Source organism: Cajanus cajan, chromosome 4 (assembly GCF_000230855.2).
Source record: "Cajanus cajan strain Asha chromosome 4, NIPB_CcT2T_4, whole genome shotgun sequence".
Taxonomy (NCBI): domain Eukaryota; kingdom Viridiplantae; phylum Streptophyta; class Magnoliopsida; order Fabales; family Fabaceae; genus Cajanus; species Cajanus cajan.
In genome coordinates this window covers 79,007,590-79,027,036 of record NC_138520.1, presented here as the reverse complement: position 1 = coordinate 79,027,036, position 19,447 = coordinate 79,007,590, and the positions used below count along the sequence as shown (strand labels likewise).

Sequence of the window (19,447 nt, the reverse complement as noted above, 5' to 3'; positions counted from 1 at the left end):
TGCGAAGTAGGATTGTTATTGAAAAACTCTAAATAACAAAGGTTCAGTTAAAGATGGTTTAACATTTAATTAATATCTCGTAACAGTAAAATGCAAAGGAAATGTTATTCCTATTTGTATAAGTATAGATTTTTGTTTTTAATTGGTCCAAAACCCTTGTGTTACTCAAGTGTTGTGTTATGAGGTTGGAGAAACAAGCAGTGTGGTGTTATTAGCTGTTGTAGGCTGGTGCAAGGCCTAGCCCAATGAATGACCCAATAATGTGTGTAGGGCTTTTGTCTTGAGCCTCAGCAGATATCAGAATTTCTTTTCGTTTGCCGGGGGAGAGTGGATACTAGCTTTGGTCAATGAACTTTAATTAAGTCTGAATTTATTTATGAATTAATCATCTATATATTGTCAGTATAAAGTTTTTTTATACTGATAATTAATTATATATTTTAATTGTATCATATCACTATTAAAAGTAAATGTGTTTATAGTGACATGACACAATTAAAATATATAATTGGTTGCCAGTATATTTTTTTTTTTACATTAGTAGTGTATAAATAATTAACTCTTTATTTATACCATGTTTGTACCGTGGTTTTTCTCCTTTCAACGACAAAGCTTTGTAAAATAGCTTTTCTCATGAACAAAACTTTGGAATAATTAAAAAAAAAATCTTGTATACACAATATAAATTATCTATCATAAATTTAAAATATAATTTATATGTGCAAAAATATTTATCATGAATTTTAATATAATTTGATTTATATTTTTAAAATATTTTATTTATTATATGTTTTAGTTATATAATTAAATGAATAGACAATTGACCACTAGGGTTAGCCTAGTGGTTGGGTGGGAAGGGGTTAGGATAGTTAGAAGCATGAGAACCTAGGTTCAATCCTCATTACGACCATCTTTATAATCTTTCTTATCTTTAAAAAAAAAAACGATTAGACAGTCATTTTAATTCTGAAAATTGAAAGGTAATGTGATATTAGTTCTAGAATAAAAAAAAATTAAAAAAATCTTTGAAAATACAATTTGACAAATTACAATCGTCTAAATCCACTAAAGTTCATGTCTTATTTTTCTTAATTGAATCAACTTCGACCCTAATGACTTGTTCCCAAATTTTGCATCTGAAGAACTATTTGCTTTCGAGAAACTTGCATCTTCACTATAGGCTTCCAATTGTATAAGTTGTATAAAACTAGTAACTGACCTTAAAGGGAATATGTTTTGTTTCTACAATGTTATTGCAATCAACCATATCACTCTAAAGGAAAAAATTATTTTAACATAACTAATAAAAATGAAATTATAAGTCCCTCAGAATTTTCTTCTTCTTAACTGTGTTTATTAAAGAGGAAAGAAATAGATAACAAATAGAGTGCAACGAAATAGAAAAGATAAAAATAGATAAACAAAAATTTGATTGTTTGGTTCAAGATAAATAGATTGAAAATAATATTATATATGTTTAGCAAGATAAAAAAAGTGAGAAATAAAATATATAAAAAGGAAAAGAGAGAAATAAATAAATAATAGAGTAAAAAAATATTTTTAAAAACATTTTTTATTAATTAATTTTTATTTTAATCATTTAAACAAAAAATTACATAACTGAACAAACAATATTTTAAAATAACATAAATAAATAATTAAAAATAAGTAACTAATTTTAAAGCAATATCTTTTAAATTAAAAATTAATTAAAATTAAAAATCTAAATTAAGTTAATAAAATAAATAATAAAAATCTAAACATTCATTCAAATAAAAAAATCTCATTCAAATGAAAGTTTACGTTTTCTTTCAAAAACGTATTCAAATAATGAACATTTATTCGATTAAATAAAGTTTTACGTTTTCTTTTGAAAACGTATTTGAATAAAACATTTATTTATTGGATAAACTAGATTTTTACGTATCAGTAACGTGTGAGTCATAATTTATTTGAATACGAATGAAATTGAAACGTATTATTCGAATGTGAAAAATATTTTATTTGAATAAGAAAAGATTTTAAGCGTATATTCTTTATTTCCACACAAATTTATAAAGAATAAAACATCTTTACTTTTTTAGTGACAAATTTTGTTTGTACCTGCTATGCTAAAATCGTATTCAATATAGAAAGCCTTATGTGAATTTTAATCGTATTATATTATAGAGAATAAGTACAATATTTTATATAATTATAATATATTAAAATTTTTATTACTAAATTTTCAGTAAATTAAAATAAAATTATATACTATTTATTCTTAATTTTATTATCATTATCTTATTTTTAAAATGATATTTTAAAAAATTTTAGTTACCATATTTAAATAAATAAATATAAATGTTTTATTTTGATACTTATATATATATTTTATATATTTTTAGCAAATTAAAATAGAAATATATATATATATATATATATATATATATATATATATATATTATGAATTGACTAAAAAAAATGAAAATCTGCAGCAGAAAAATCTCTGCTACACAATCCTACCTTATCCTACATTTATTAATCTCTATCTATAAGAAACTAAACATGTAATGGGAGATTAAAATCAAACCAAATAAGAAAATTTTTCATAAAATGCTAACTAATGTAATCATTACAAATTTTTACTATAAATACAAATTTTTACTATAAATAGACTTTAGATTGAGGAGAACATGCAACTGAAATTTGAGAAGAAAGAAAGCAAAGGTTTACGAAGAGAAAAAAAAAATAGTAAGAGGGAAAAGAGAAAAAGAAAAAAAAAAAAAGAGGGAAAGAAATATACAACTTTGGAATATCTCCAAGTCATATCATTTTCCTTAAGGTAAGGAGGAGAAAATTTTTATCTTTTTAAAATTTTATATGTTAATATATTAGTTTATTTATGTTATATTTTATGTGTATTTACTTAGTGAGTTATCTCTAATCTCACTTATTTGCTTAATCTATGATATTTTTTTTACTCTTAATAATCAATGAGATATTCCTAATTTATGTTGTTAAATTATTTTATGATGTTTATCATTGTCATTTACTTGATTAATATTCTTTAATACATTCCATTTTTATAAACTATATTATATTAAATTTAAATAAATAAAAATATTTACTTATTTAACTTAATTATTTTTATATTAATTCTAGCTATAATATAATTTGTTAAAATATCCTAAGTTTATCTTGTTATTATTTCTTCATTTATTTATTAATATAAATATTATTTTATGGCCATAAGACTGGAAGTTTGAATTAATTTGTAGTTAGAGGTTTACCTTGGAGATTTAAATGAGTAAAACTTAAGGTAAAATAACCTTTAGTTATATGTTATTTTAATGCTCATTTATCATGACTACTCACTATAAGTATAATTCAAATTTTTATTTCAAGAAAAAAAAATATTTATTAGTATTAGTTAAAAATATTTATGTGCATATTATATAATTATGGATATTTATTGGATAATTGTTCTCACTCATTATGTTTCTTGTTTAAAATGTTTAATTAATTATAATAGAAAAAAAAAGATGGATCTACCGGCAATCCCGAGCCCTTTCCCCTGTGTCATATCAATGATATTTTCTGGAACTACTTGTAGTGTAGATGCTGTCGCCAATTCGGTTACCTTCCAAGGGGTGACACTGTCAACCTTCACATTTTCTCCTACTCAGGAAATTCCTACTGTCATTGATGGACCGATAGTGGTTACCTTTTTCTTACCTCCGGCTAACCACGTTAATCCTATAGTAAACTTATATCAACCTAATATGTAAATATTGTAATAGATATGTAAGAAATAAGTAGTTTTAATTACGCACGTTGTTGTAAATATATATTTTTTAATAGTATGTAATGTAATTATAAGCTAACTATTTGTAAACAAGTTCACAAAATCTTCCTTTATTTTTATGTATAATATTATTAATGATATACTTGTGTTAACAATCTATAGTAATATATATATATATATATATATATGTATATATATATATATGTACATATAATATATATATATAATATTATGTTTAATATTTTATAAATTGGGTGCTACAAAATTCATGCCCGACGAAACTAATATCATTTGAATAAAAAATTATATCTTTAATGTTATCAAATTTTAGAGTTTAATGACTAGCCATTTGCTAGCTTAAATTCTTATCCATGTTTTTTTTTTTAAAAATAAAAATGAATACTTTTTAAAATAAAGAATAAAAAAAAACTTTAGGAGTAAAATAAATATTTGTAAAGATATATAGTTTTGCGTATTTAATTAAAGGTATTGTTTTCAATGGAAGTTTTAGGATGTTAATACTTTCTCTACACGTAATTGACATCCGAACCTAACTCTAATTTCAAAGATCATTTTTTAAAAGAGTTTTCCAATGTTTTTCCCTTAAAACAAAATATTGTGGCAACTTCATTAAAAATATTTTTGTGTCATTCCCGTCGTGATTTCAGTTGTGATGCATCTGCTTCTCAACTGGAGACTTCTACTACTTGAACTTGAGGAGAGCAAGCATCTTCTCCTACCACATATTGAAGTTATATTTTTGTCAATAAATTTTTCAACGTCAAACTTCACAGATGTCATAGCTCTAATACCAGTTTATTATGGTAAAATCGTTTTTGATGTGACACCCTTCTACCACCAAAGATTTAACAAATAAAATATAACAAAATTTTCAAAAAATTAAACAATGTAATAATACTTCTCATTAGCTTGTAAAAGGGGTCACATCAGTCTTTAATAAAACATATAAAGAATCATTCAAAAAAGAAATAAAAAATTTTCTTAAATCAAATAAGTTCGATAACAAAACAACTTAATATAAAATTCAACATAAAATATATATTAATCCTAAAACTCGACCCCGATGTCACACTATCAGAGCAAGACCTTTCTTTTTTAATTTTTCTTCCTCAAACCTATCATCCTAAACCTATTCTATTCTTGTAAATGACAATCAACCCAAACACAAACATATAATTACAGGAAGTGAGAATACATCTCATCCATCACACCATATACAAAACATAAGGATATACACACACTAATCAAACAACAATTACATCTTACGCACCTTCATCAATTATCTCATACAATATTAATAACAGTTTAACACATCACATTCCATCAATCACCATTATTTCATCAATCATAAACATAACATATTCATCAACTAAGACTCATGAGATGTATGCTCTTCACTAATTTGATCATTACTTGAGTTCTACATCTCCTTTTTGGGTGATTCTAATGTCATTAGAAAGATAACATCTAACCCTACAACTCTTATGAATAACACGAAACCTAATTCAGCCATCTAAGGGCTCTTGCAATGCTTATAAGTGACAGACATTATGTTTCACACACAGAATGTGATACTCATCTTGTGACTAACATAAACCCTAAACCCTAAACTAACATAACTTATTCATTTCTTAATATTTTTATGTAATTCTTATGTCTAACAATTCACACCAATTCTCTAAATCATACACTCAAAACCCCTAAAATTCATACATAACAACCCTAATTCCTAAAACGCATAATCTCAATATCATTTTAATCAATCTAAACCAACATGAATCATAACATATAACGGTAATATAATTTCAAACAATTTCATACTCAAGAAACTCCTCTCAAACAAATAACCTAAGAGGCTTAGGGTTCACTTATTTACCCTTATCCCTTACACATGTTAAGACTTGATAATTCCCCTCCCCCTACCTAGACTGATGAGTCTCAAGAAGTGATGTTCCTCTAGTAGCTTCTACCATTAATCTGCACTTTCTCCACGACCTCCTCTAATTCTCTTCATGTGAGCTCCTAGGGTTTCAGAAACACACACCTAACCCTATCTAACTCCTCTTATTTGAATTAGTCTTCAGTTTGGTCTTAGAGTCTAGCCCAAATATTTGTATTTATCTTTTTATTCTAATAATTATAATTTATAATTTATTTATTTAAAAAATAAGATGTTATATTTGACATAAAAATATAACTATACGAATGATAATAGATACTAAGAAAATTCTCTATTATTAAGAAAAGAACAAAACTACAAAGAAGAATTTTTAATAAAATCTTTTTCTCTCACAATGCTAGCATTGCTTTCACTTTTGTACTTGAATGAATTGATACAATCCTATGCACCTATTTATATTAGTATACAAGCAACACAAATCTCTCATTATGAATGATTAATATTAACGAAATCATTAATTTGAAGAATGATTTATAACTATTTACTATATGTGTAAATAAATTTAAACTATACATAATGCTACCAAACAATTTGTAATTTTTATTTCTTATCAATTTCTCACCTTTCTGCGTCATTTCTTCAATGTTTCTATTGTTCCAAACGAGTCCTTAAAATTTAAAACCACGTAACATTACTTTACCTAGGCATTCGCAAAAAAACAATCGAATATTTCAGGTATATTTATATGAACATACATGTCATAATTCTGCATGATTACATATTTATAAAATCTATCTTATTGATCTTAGTTGCTTGCTAGCTAAACCAAACTAGTTTAAATACCCGTGCAAACCACGGGCACATACAAAGTTTATTTATAAGATACAATTAATAAGCAAACCATAGCATGCATCAAAGATATATATTAATGCAGTTGTTTGCTAAATTTGTTCAATCCAAGATTGTAAGCCTCAGCAAAATCTTCTTCCACCCCAACCACTTTCACGTTGACAATTGAAGTACACAGCAGCAACGGGTAATCCAAGATTGTAAGCCTCAGCAAAATCTTTAGTGTTGAAATTTTTCCGCCATCTTGGAGCATGCACGATTTGTCTACCCCTTTGACGAAACAACACAAAAACAATACGATGAATCCCTGATGTTGGTCGAGGACATTCATACTCCACAATCTCTTGTCCTATATAAATATACCATTTAATTAATAGATAAGAATGCAAGAAAATATGCATCGTCCTATATAAAAGATCCAAGGTAGAAAAAAAAAAGAATAGAAAATAAAATTTGTACACGTACCAAATGATGCCCCTGTAGTTGCTGGAATATTGTTTACCAACCTAGGTATCCATTGAAGAACAAGAAGTTATATACACACAAAAAATATTTATAATTAGACATTTTTCTACGGGTACACAAGGACGGATCCAAGTAAAGCAAGCAGGGACCTTGACCTCCCCCTCACTCTTGACTCCTTAGAATTTTTATAATAAAATATATTTATTATACTAAATAATTTACTATATTGAAAAAATGATTAAAAAATAATGCTTAAGAAATGTATTGGACTGAGACTTCACAAGACTTCCTTAACATAAATAAGTTTTATTAATTTTAAAAAACTTGTAGTAATTTAATGAGTTTTAAGAATTTTTTTCAAAAAACTTTGTAAGAATGTAATGAATTTTAAGATTTTTTTAAGAAAAATTTTTAATCAAAATTTTGTAATATAAATTTTAATAAATTTGTATATTAAGATTATAAGATTTGAAATTTTTTATTATATTTTAAAGGATAATATATTTTTTTTAAAATAATATAATTAATTAAAAAATAACATAAATAACAAGGTTTGAATAAAGAAAATAAATTCAATAATTTTTCAATCTTTTAATAAACAATTCATTCTCATTTTTTGTCCCCTTAATTAAGTAATATTTCTTTATATATAATTATTTATGTATTTATATTTTTTCATTCATATTATTGAATTTGAACAATATGCTTAAATTTATTATATTCATTAACAAGTAGAATTGTCAAAATATATATTTAATATATTTAAAAAATTTGCTATTTCAATATTAAATTTTATTAAAACAATTTAAAAGAGTTTAGTCAATTAAAACAATCATAATTTTTTTAGAAGTTCGTCAAAATTGGGTGGTATTCAATTAAAACTTTTTTTCTTAAAAAGAGTTTGGTCGTATTAAAAAATATAGAGATTTCAATAGATTATTTTGAATAATGAATTTTGAAAGATTTTTTAGTTTAATTTATATATAATTTACTCATCAAATAATATCAGTAAAAAACCTTGAAATTTCACATGACTTTTCCTTTCTTCTATTTCTACTGTTTCTTTCTCTCTTTTTTTTTCCTCTCAAATCTTTTCTCTCACATTTCTTGTTTCTCTCTCATATTTTTTTCTCTTCTTCTCTCTTTCCATTCTTGCTTCTTTCTCTTCTTTTCTTCTCTATATCATTTTTTCTTTTTCTTTTTTATTTATCTCTTCTTTTTCGTCGTCTCATTATTTTTTTCTCTCATCTTTCTTGCTTCTCTTTCTTTTTCTCTCTCTTTCTTCTTTATCTCTTTTCTCTTTCTCTTTTTATTCATCTCTCTCATTTATCTATTCTTTTTTTTTCTTCTTTTCCCATCTTTTCTTTTATCAATCAATTGATGTATAATTTATCAATATTTGTTTTTAATTATTAAATATTTAAAATGATTTTAGTATTATTAAATATTCTCTATTGCTAAAATTTTTAAAATATTAAAATATATTTTTATTTTAATAAAATTTAATATTAAAATATACAATTTCAAAACATATATTAAAAAAACTTTGCAGATAATGATCCTCGGAATGAAAATGAAAATTTCAATTTACTTCACAATTTTTAAGTCAAGACTTCTATTTCTATTTAATACACAAGTTAACTTATATTAACATGTAACACTACGTAATTTTCTTCGCAAAAAATGTCGTTCTAATAAATTTTTAATTGAAGTAATGGATGAATCTTCGTATTCAATGTTACCATTTAACGAATACCATAATTTTGAATATATTGTTCAAACTCAAGTGCATGAAAAGAAATATGTGAATGCATAGAAGGTTAGTATAACTTTAGATATGTGAAAACATGTTGGTTAGGGGGACATTAAAGTCAATCATTTGTCAAAAGATAGAGACAATTATTTGTTAATGGATAGAAAAATTGTGTTAACTTTACTTTTCTTTATTATTTATGTTATATTTTTTTGTTAAAATCCATGAAAATCTAAATTACAAATCTATCAAAATCCATGAGAAACGGAAATACAAAAGTTTGATTAAAATTCAAGTTTTAAAAGTTTTTTTTTAAAACATTCTAAAAGTTATGACATTTCTACAAAGCCTTTTAAAATTCATTAAAATTTATGGGACTTTTTCTTGTTAAAAATGTCTTTTGAAATATCAATCTAATACACCCCCTTAGTGAGATTGTTAGATGTGTGAATTATATATAAATTTTGCTAAAAAATCTCACAAAATTCATTCTTCAAAATAATCCTTTGAAATTTATATTATTTTTAATACCATCAAACTTTTTTAAAGTAAAAAATCTTAATTGAATATCACCATATTTTAACGTAATTTCCAAAAAAAATTTGATTATCTTAAATGAATATCATCAAATTTTGATGTGCTTTTAAAAAAATCTTAATTGTCTTAAATTTCACATGACTTTTTTATATTAATTTTTTTTTATTGAATACTATAAAACTTATTTTATAATAAAAAAAAAATCATTTAAAATATTTTGAAATCTCAATCCAATACACATCCCTTATTTTATATTGATGATTTTATGATTTAAAGTAATGATATTCATAAGTTGGATAAATAACATGGTGTATTTAATAATTACAATTTAATATTTATTTAAATTTATTAAAAAAATCCTAACCCCACAATGATAGGGTTATGGATCCGTCTTGCAAGAATGCGTAAGTTTCATATTAAGATAACTATCCCTTAACTTTTTAAATATATAATATAATGTCTCTTACTAATTAACTATTTATTTTAATTTTATAAAACTAAAGCATTAGGGTGTGCAGTAAGATATTTTTACTAAGTGCAAGAGGCAAGAGAAGGGTACTCACCAAAGCAAGTATTCCCTCATATTAGGGTCACTTGGACTAGGAGCATCAGGGTTCACCATTATCTGCAAAATAATGCATGCATGCAACACTAATAAATATCAAAACAACACTACTATAAGTCTATACAGAGATGTGGAATTTAATGAAGAATATATATGGATATATATACCAGAGTGTAAAGGATCCTTAGGTCATCTCCACCAATATCAACTCTTGGTTTGTTGACGATTTGGGAAGGTTTGAACTCACAACTATTGAAAACATTTGAGCAGTTATAAGCAACCCTCAGAGTGACACAACTCGTAAAAGGTTCCAAAACATCTCCTATTATACGTCCAAGAACAAGGGGGTCGTCGGCCATTGTTTTGTTTTCCTTGGCCAATGGATTTAATTAACTTAGAATGGGAGAAATGCATATGCGTTTGTCTAGTTATATGCGTTCTTATGTGCGTGTGATGAATTTATTGACGTGCCATCAATAGATTCTTTTATATATTTTCCTCCTATATAAGATTTCCTTATATATTTATTGGGAAAAACCCAAGTCCCACATCGACTAGATATTAGGCAATTGAATAGTATATAAGTGGAAAGCAACCCTCACCTTACAAGCCGGTTTTGTAGGGTTGAGTTAGGCTTAATCCACTATTCTAACATGGTATCAGAGCCATTTAGATCCACTTTAAATGGGCCACCCACCATTGATGCATGCCTCATAGGCATGAGGGGATGTATTGGGAAAAAACCCAAGTCCCGCCTATCCTAGATCATTAAAAAGGGCCACCCACCATTTATCCACGTACCAAGCCCAATAGTGCTGGACGTGAGGGGGTGTATTGGGAAAAACCCAAGTCCCACATCGACTAGAGATTAGGCAATTGAATAGTATATAAGTGAAAAGCAACTCTCACCTTACAAGCCGGTTTTGTAGGATTGAGTTAGGCTTAATCCACTATTCTAACAATATTTGTTTTGAAAGAGAAAAATTGGAAGAGAGAACAAAGAGGAAAGTCATACGTACCACTTGATAAAAAAGAAGCATCTATAAATCGATATTTGACTGTAGATGAAATAAATGGAAAGAGATAAAGTAAAATAAATAAAACTTACCAATAAGTAATTCATCTAAATTGTACTGAGAATTGATTTCTTTAAATAGATTTCAAGTATGATTGTGAGGAGAGATTTTTTAAACATAATATTTGATTAGAGTAGAAGATATATGTTTTTATAAATATTTGGTGTTTAATTTGTTCAATTTTTAGGAGGGGTGGAATGGAGAGGAGCAAAATGACTCCTCATCTAAATTTAGTATCCCTTCATTTAGAGATAACAAAAAAAACTTGTATATCCATAAATAAAATATGTTATAAATTTTAAATGAATAATTAAATAGGTAATTATTTAATAATGAGGTGAATATGAATAGTAAGATATTCACGAATACTCATGTTAAAAAAATATTAAAACTATTTTTAATTATATATAAAATAATTTGATTTAATTTATTTTTATAAAAAGGTATCATAATTATTTATTTTTAGTGCAAATGTTTGTTACAAAATTATTTTTAATATAACTATATATTTTATAATTAAGGTTAAAATACATTTTTAGTCCCTATAGTTTTATTTACTTTATATTTTAGTCCCTATAATTTTATTTACTTTATATTTTAGTCCCTATTGTGACACCCTCTACCCCAATATCATTAATAAACATAAACTATATTTATAAAAGATTTTCATAGAATGATATAAAACAATAAGTATCATAAGGTAGAAGATGCACATTCATAATACATACACATAAATATTACACTCAAGAAGTTATTATAAAACAAAGATTATAAATTAATCCCAGTAAAGGTGGCAGGGCCTCCTAGTTAGGAATTAACTTATAATCTTTTAGTAAAATTATAATATGACAAAAATACACACTTTCAACATAAATAACATAAAAATTACAAAAGAAAAATAATAATAATTTAACAATAAGTCTAGCTAATCCCGATGTCACATCTTATCAGAGCGAAACCCAAACAGAAGCCTAAGCTTCACCACCAACATCCTTAGCCTCATGCTAATTATCTGCATCATAATTTAAATATACACAAAAATGACAAGGGAGTGAGAAACTTCTCACTCAGTTGCAGATATAGAAATAAAAGTTAAATAGCACACACACACGCAATATAATTCACATATATAATCAATCTCACATATATGCTTATGTATAATGATTTCCTTGACTTGACTCACTAATGTATGCATGTGGCGCCATACAGAAGTTGCAGAATTGATCACTGGTGACCCAAAGGTACACCTATCACTGGTGTTCATACACCTCGTTAGCATGTTACATCACTGGTGTCCCGAAGGCACACCTATCACTGGTGTTCATACACCTCGTTAGCATATCGTGGGTGACTCAAAGGTACACCTTGTTAGTCGTGGGTATGCGGCCTCAGCGGCACACCTGGAGTAATATGTGCATATGATGCATGTCATACATTCACAGACTCAACCTTTAGCATGTTACACATATTATATTCATATTTCATAATTAAGAATTATTTCAATAATCCAATTTAATAGTCCAATAGTCCAACAGTCCAAACAGTCCAATAGTCCAAATAGTCCAACAGTCCAACAGTCCAACAATCCAACAGTCCAGAGGTTGCTTAGGTATCATATTTTTCAATAATAATATATTAAGATCTTTTAAGTAAAGTAGGAAGCTTAAAAGGTAATATAAGATAATAAGGAGGCTCAGCCTTCCATTTAAATAATAGATTACAAATTTATAAATACTTAGGAGGCTTAGCCTTCCATTCAAATAACAGATTCTAATATGTAAATAAATAAGATATAAAACAAAACACATCAATAATACATATTCAAAGAAATAAACAACAGGTAAGGGATCGGGAGCCAATCCAACAAACAAACTATTTAACAATTATTCCCACACCCCCAAGCGAGGTTTCCCACTCCCCCCCTTACCTGGGTTTACAGAAATTTGGGCAGAATCTCCTCTCTTCTTTCTTCTTAAACAAGGCACTAGAGCAGAACCTCCTTTTCTTTCTCCTTCTCTCTCTCTTACTTTCTCTCTCTATTTCTCCAGAATTTCCTTCTCTCTAGAATTCTAAATTTTCAAAACCTTAGGCCCCTATTTATAGAAATTTTGAAAATACTATGCACTATGCACTATTCATTAAAATAATATTATAAATTACTATGCACTATGCACTATTCATTAAAATAATAAAATTTATTAAAATTTATAAACTTCAGATCCGCAGCCCCTCTGTAGCCGCCAGTTACTGTGTACATGCACAGTAAAATACTATTTACAAATACGTAAATACGTATTTATGAATAGTGAAAAACGTATACGTGAATAGTAAAATACATGAATAGTAAAATACGTAAATAGTAAAATACTTAAATAAAAATATGACAAACCTTCTAATAATCTCAATAAATATTTAAAATCAAAATAACTTATTGTTTTATTTATTAAAATTTGGGATATTACATTTTTAAACCCTTTAATAATTTCATAAATATTTAAAATACATAAAAATAACCCTTTTTCATTGAATAAAATTTGGGATGTTACATTTACTCCCCTCCTTTTAGAAATTTCGTCCCCGAAATTTGCTTGAAAATATGAATGAATAAACTTCACGTATCTTGCTTTTTAAATCCTATGCAACCTTACTACCTTATTGATGTACAACTCAAAAGATATCTAAGGATACTCTTATGACCTCCTTCTAGGATTGCTTTAAGCTCTGACATACTAGAAATGCACAACTTATCCTTAAATCTCAAAACTTCATCCACTCCAAATTTAAACTCACTCTCCATACCTTGATTCAATTTCTCTACTTCTCTTTCATCTTAGACCATCACGCTTCTGCTGCGCCACTCTGATACATTTTAGCAACTCCTAAATAAATATTAAGAGTACTCTTATGTCCTTTCAAGTTTTACTAAGCATCCAAATGTGTCCTTTCTAATATCTTGCTTACTTGGGTCACTAATAAAGGATCTAACTCCTGGTTCCTCTAATCTCACCCATTAATAAGTCAATGCTACTAGAGATAATCTTACACATCAAGCATAAGTTTCTAAATTCTGCAATCAAATTCACTCCTTAAATCATCAAAATAATAAATTAGTGATCATCGTAATCAAAATATCTGCCAAAATATTGTTTTTACTTCTACGATTATCTATAAAGATCAAGCTCCTAAGCATATGTTACATATATCATATCACTAATTTTACTACTCCATCTACAACCAATTCAAATTTTTATCCATCACCTTATCTTATAGCCTCGTATCTTGTCACCAAAATGAATCAACTAATTATATTTTCTCAAATTTCTTTCAATGATCCACTTGTTACTCGAGTCATACCTAGTTTTACATTACTAGGAGTAATCTCACAAGGCAGACTTAAATTTCTAATTTGAGTCCAAAGATCCATAAGGGAAAATATAAAGGTTTCCTACACAAAACATCGGTTACCACAATAACTTTGGCTCAATAACTTTCAAAATTAAAATCTTATTCCTTAAAGATTTTCAACTATCTCTTTCGGTCAGAAGATATTTAAGGCTCTTATGATCGCTAAATACCTCAAGCTTAGTATTATACCAGTAATGTCTCCAAAATCTCAAGTGTAAACATTACAACCCCTAACTCAAGGTCATGGAAATAATCCATCAAACTTGTCTTCAAAACATCACTCTATACCACATAAAACTCACTAAAGTCCGGTAACGTTATCACTAGTCAATGTTTCCATAAGAGTTGAAACTACTCTCAAACCTACTATTCCACATAAAGATAATACTTCCTCCTAGTGAATGTAGTTAAGGGCAATACTATCCTAGAAATTCCTTTAATAATTCTTTAATAATAATAGGCTAACCTAATAAAACTCTTATCCTTCCTAACTGGCTTAGATATTTCCTCATTTTAAACACAACTTCTACCTAAACAGATCCATATTTACCTCAACTGGAATTTACAGGAACTAGAAAACTTACCTCATATAATAAAATAAAATAAATATAATAGTAATACTTAGACAATTTAACATATACCCATCTTAGATATATCTTCATCTTCAACTATAATATGATCATATCACACCCTAAAATCACTTTCACTAACTACACGACATTCACCAATTGATCCCTAAGGTCATCTATCCACAAATCAACATGCATGCATATTAAATCATATTAGAATACCTACTTTAAACCTGTTTATATACCATTCATAAGTATGTACATGAACAACCTTTACCACATAGCATCATACAACCTTAAACAACCTCTTAATCCACATGATAACATCCCAAATATCTTAACAAAGTCAATTCTTATCATTGCATTGCCTACTAACCCAAAAATATTATTATACAGCCTAATTTTTTTTTTAAATAACTATCAAAGAAAACAACACATAGAGAGTTCAATTCTTCCATTTGATCTTATCCTATCATCAAAGAAAACTAATTGATTAAACTACAACTCTTAGAAAGACATAAGATTCCAAAAAGATCATCTCCTTAGCTAAAGATTCAAAAATCACTTCAAGTATATTCAGCGCTTACAACTAAACTTCTGATCATCGAAGCAGTCATAACTAAAGTTTCAAACCTCTGTTTTATCTTTTTCCAATTCCATTGGGAAAATAATATCCAAAGCCATAATCTTCATAAAGACCGCAAAAAAAAAAAAATAAAAAAAATAAAAAAAAAATCTAATTCTGTCAATATGATACTCAAACTGTCAAAACTGTAGCGAAAATATTTTCTACACCAAACAACATTAGTGTATCAATATATCTAATGTCACAAAGTACCTCAACTCTTTCCAAATTCACTCCTCAATTTCTCGTTCAAGCTTCTCAATACTATCCTCAACCGCAATAACTCACATGCTACCTAAACCATAAATAATTAACTTGTCAATAATAACACTTAAGGGAATTATCATCATTTCGATCTCTCACCAAGGAGACAACCACCCTTAGATTGAACCTGCTACAACTATAGATGTCAAAAACTCCACCAATCATAAACTCTTAGTACACTCAATGTATCACTCACATCCAAGGTTCTAATAGCTCTAGTTGGCTAACACTATCATGACTATCTTTCCTCTAATTACATAGCAATATCAAAATCAACAATATCAACACAAAACAAACATCATCATCATAATACACAACAAATAAAACATAGTCAGAGTACACAACAGAGTCATGATAAGCACATAACACACACGTTCGATTAAATCAACCTGCTCTGATACCACTAAATGTGACACCCTCTACCCCAATATCATTAATAAACATAAACTATATTTATAAAAGATTTTCATAGAATGATATAAAACAATAAGTATCATAAGGTAGAAGATGCACATTCATAATACATACACATAAATATTACACTCAAGAAGTTATTATAAAACAAAGATTATAAATTAATCCCAGTAAAGGTGGCAGGGCCTCCTAGTTAGGAATTAACTTATAATCTTTTAGTAAAATTATAATATGACAAAAATACACACTTTCAACATAAATAACATAAAAATTACAAAAGAAAAATAATAATAATTTAACAATAAGTCTAGCTAATCCCGATGTCACATCTTATCAGAGCGAAACCCAAACAGAAGCCTAAGCTTCACCACCAACATCCTTAGCCTCATGCTAATTATCTGCATCATAATTTAAATATACACAAAAATGACAAGGGAGTGAGAAACTTCTCACTCAGTTGCAGATATAGAAATAAAAGTTAAATAGCACACACACACGCAATATAATTCACATATATAATCAATCTCACATATATGCTTATGTATAATGATTTCCTTGACTTGACTCACTAATGTATGCATGTGGCGCCATACAGAAGTTGCAGAATTGATCACTGGTGACCCAAAGGTACACCTATCACTGGTGTTCATACACCTCGTTAGCATGTTACATCACTGGTGTCCCGAAGGCACACCTATCACTGGTGTTCATACACCTCGTTAGCATATCGTGGGTGACTCAAAGGTACACCTTGTTAGTCGTGGGTATGCGGCCTCAGCGGCACACCTGGAGTAATATGTGCATATGATGCATGTCATACATTCACAGACTCAACCTTTAGCATGTTACACATATTATATTCATATTTCATAATTAAGAATTATTTCAATAATCCAATTTAATAGTCCAATAGTCCAACAGTCCAAACAGTCCAATAGTCCAAATAGTCCAACAGTCCAACAGTCCAACAATCCAACAGTCCAGAGGTTGCTTAGGTATCATATTTTTCAATAATAATATATTAAGATCTTTTAAGTAAAGTAGGAAGCTTAAAAGGTAATATAAGATAATAAGGAGGCTCAGCCTTCCATTTAAATAATAGATTACAAATTTATAAATACTTAGGAGGCTTAGCCTTCCATTCAAATAACAGATTCTAATATGTAAATAAATAAGATATAAAACAAAACACATCAATAATACATATTCAAAGAAATAAACAACAGGTAAGGGATCGGGAGCCAATCCAACAAACAAACTATTTAACAATTATTCCCACACCCCCAAGCGAGGTTTCCCACTCCCCCCCTTACCTGGGTTTACAGAAATTTGGGCAGAATCTCCTCTCTTCTTTCTTCTTAAACAAGGCACTAGAGCAGAACCTCCTTTTCTTTCTCCTTCTCTCTCTCTTACTTTCTCTCTCTATTTCTCCAGAATTTCCTTCTCTCTAGAATTCTAAATTTTCAAAACCTTAGGCCCCTATTTATAGAAATTTTGAAAATACTATGCACTATGCACTATTCATTAAAATAATATTATAAATTACTATGCACTATGCACTATTCATTAAAATAATAAAATTTATTAAAATTTATAAACTTCAGATCCGCAGCCCCTCTGTAGCCGCCAGTTACTGTGTACATGCACAGTAAAATACTATTTACAAATACGTAAATACGTATTTATGAATAGTGAAAAACGTATACGTGAATAGTAAAATACATGAATAGTAAAATACGTAAATAGTAAAATACTTAAATAAAAATATGACAAACCTTCTAATAATCTCAATAAATATTTAAAATCAAAATAACTTATTGTTTTATTTATTAAAATTTGGGATATTACATTTTTAAACCCTTTAATAATTTCATAAATATTTAAAATACATAAAAATAACCCTTTTTCATTGAATAAAATTTGGGATGTTACACCTATAATTTAAAATAAATATTTTTAGTCTTTATACTTATCTTTCAATTTTTTAGTCCCTATAGTTTAATATATACATTTTTAGTATTTATGTTTATCTTTTTTAATCTTTTTTAGTCTCTATCATGCATTAATTTTTTGTAACACCATTTCTTTTATATTGACGTGTAAAAGTCTTCAATTTTGGAAGGGTTAAAAAAGTTGTATCTCAACAATAAATATTGCAAATGAGGGTAAAAATAAAATATAAAATGTCGATGAATCTAATTAAGAATAACTCCAATAAAATAAATTCAATATCAAATATACAATGTTAAATTAATACACAAAAGAAATATATAAAAAAAAAATTACTTTTACTTTTATTTATTTATTATATTTTTATTTAAAATTTTATATTTTAATAAAAATCCATGAATATTCATATATATATGAAAATTTCATAAGTATCTACTAAATGGATACTCAAACTAAACAAATGAATGACGGGAATCATCAATCCCAACCCGCTGTTATCCCTAAAAAATTATATAAAGTATTATTTTATAAACAAAATAATCTAATTAATAGAAAGAATAAATTCAACGAAACTTAGAAAATAGGTAATAAAACTTTAGTATAGTATTAATTATAATTTATAAAATTAATATTAATTATTGTTAAAATTAATCATCTTATCAACAATTATAACTTTCAAATAATTATTATAAAGATTAATCATTTTACCATACATAACAATTTATAATTAGATGATAGTACATTCTAATTTAAATCAAAATAAATTAATTTGTTCGCATTCCAATCTATTTTTCAAATTAGGAGGAAAAAAAATAAAAATATTAGAGGAAATCCAATATATAACAATAACTTTGATCCTTACTACCTCTCCAACATGATCTTATCTCCAAAACTAATGCTTTGATCGTATTCTATCTCTCTTGTTTAAGTATTATTGCTAGATGTGTTAACAATAGTTTCACTCAACAGATTAGCCTGATGGTTCATCTCTATCTAATCCAACTCCAGAAAAAATGCCTTGAAAGAAGAATTGGGATAATTTGTTTATTAGCTCGATTGGCTACTGGGCTAATAAATTTTAGGTCTGAAGTCTACTGATTCTGATTGGGTATGGTTTAGGAGAGTTAAAGAAATAATAATTGAGAAAGTTGGAAAAAAAAAGGTAAAAGAGGATTAAAGGAGTGTTGTGGGAGGAAAAAATAATGGAACTAGCTATAAAGAGAGAATGAGAAACACTTTCATAAAATACCATTTTACTATTTTAAAT

The 19,447-nt window shown here is 27.1% G+C and overlaps 1 protein-coding gene and 2 long non-coding RNA genes across 4 annotated transcripts; all 3 read right to left on the bottom strand.

Annotated features, from left to right (window-relative positions):
• Positions 1–6,415: 6,415 nt before the first annotated feature.
• LOC114915685 (protein VERNALIZATION 3) lies at positions 6,416–10,487 on the bottom strand. 2 transcript variants are annotated; one of them, XM_083073215.1, is made up of 5 exons: positions 10,045–10,470; positions 9,876–9,937; positions 7,023–7,063; positions 6,764–6,906; positions 6,416–6,678 (listed from the first exon to the last, which is right to left on the bottom strand). In XM_083073215.1, the coding sequence occupies exons 1-5, from the start codon at positions 10,234–10,236 to the stop codon at positions 6,634–6,636; spliced, it is 483 nt and encodes a 160-aa protein (XP_082929341.1). In that variant the 5' UTR covers positions 10,237–10,470; the 3' UTR covers positions 6,416–6,633. The 2 variants fall into 2 exon arrangements, with proteins under 2 accessions (XP_082929341.1, XP_082929340.1); XM_083073214.1 differs by lacking the exon at positions 6,416–6,678 and having other exon boundaries at positions 6,680–6,906; positions 10,045–10,487.
• A 1,140-nt stretch (positions 10,488–11,627) lies between these two features.
• Positions 11,628–15,335, bottom strand: LOC145956988 (uncharacterized). The gene is made up of 2 exons (XR_014433444.1): positions 12,881–15,335; positions 11,628–11,965 (listed from the first exon to the last, which is right to left on the bottom strand). It is a non-coding gene; the product is annotated as an uncharacterized LOC145956988 (long non-coding RNA).
• A 955-nt stretch (positions 15,336–16,290) lies between these two features.
• LOC145956987 (uncharacterized) lies at positions 16,291–18,400 on the bottom strand. Its single transcript, XR_014433443.1, has 2 exons — positions 17,544–18,400; positions 16,291–16,628 (listed from the first exon to the last, which is right to left on the bottom strand). It is a non-coding gene; the product is annotated as an uncharacterized LOC145956987 (long non-coding RNA).
• Between the last annotated feature and the right edge of the window lie 1,047 nt (positions 18,401–19,447).

What these genes read in the sequence shown, in the direction of transcription:
- LOC114915685 (XM_083073214.1), bottom strand. Translation starts at nt 10,236, where the DNA reads ATGGCCGACGACCCCCTTGTTCTTGGACGTATAATAGGAGATGTTTTG. An exon ending in ATGAGGGAATACTTGCTTTG is followed by an intron (nt 7,064 to 9,875) that starts GTGAGTACCCTT and finishes ATGGATACCTAG; the next exon opens with GTTGGTAAACAATATTCCAG. An exon ending in AACTACAGGGGCATCATTTG is followed by an intron (nt 6,907 to 7,022) that starts GTACGTGTACAA and finishes ATATTTATATAG; the next exon opens with GACAAGAGATTGTGGAGTAT.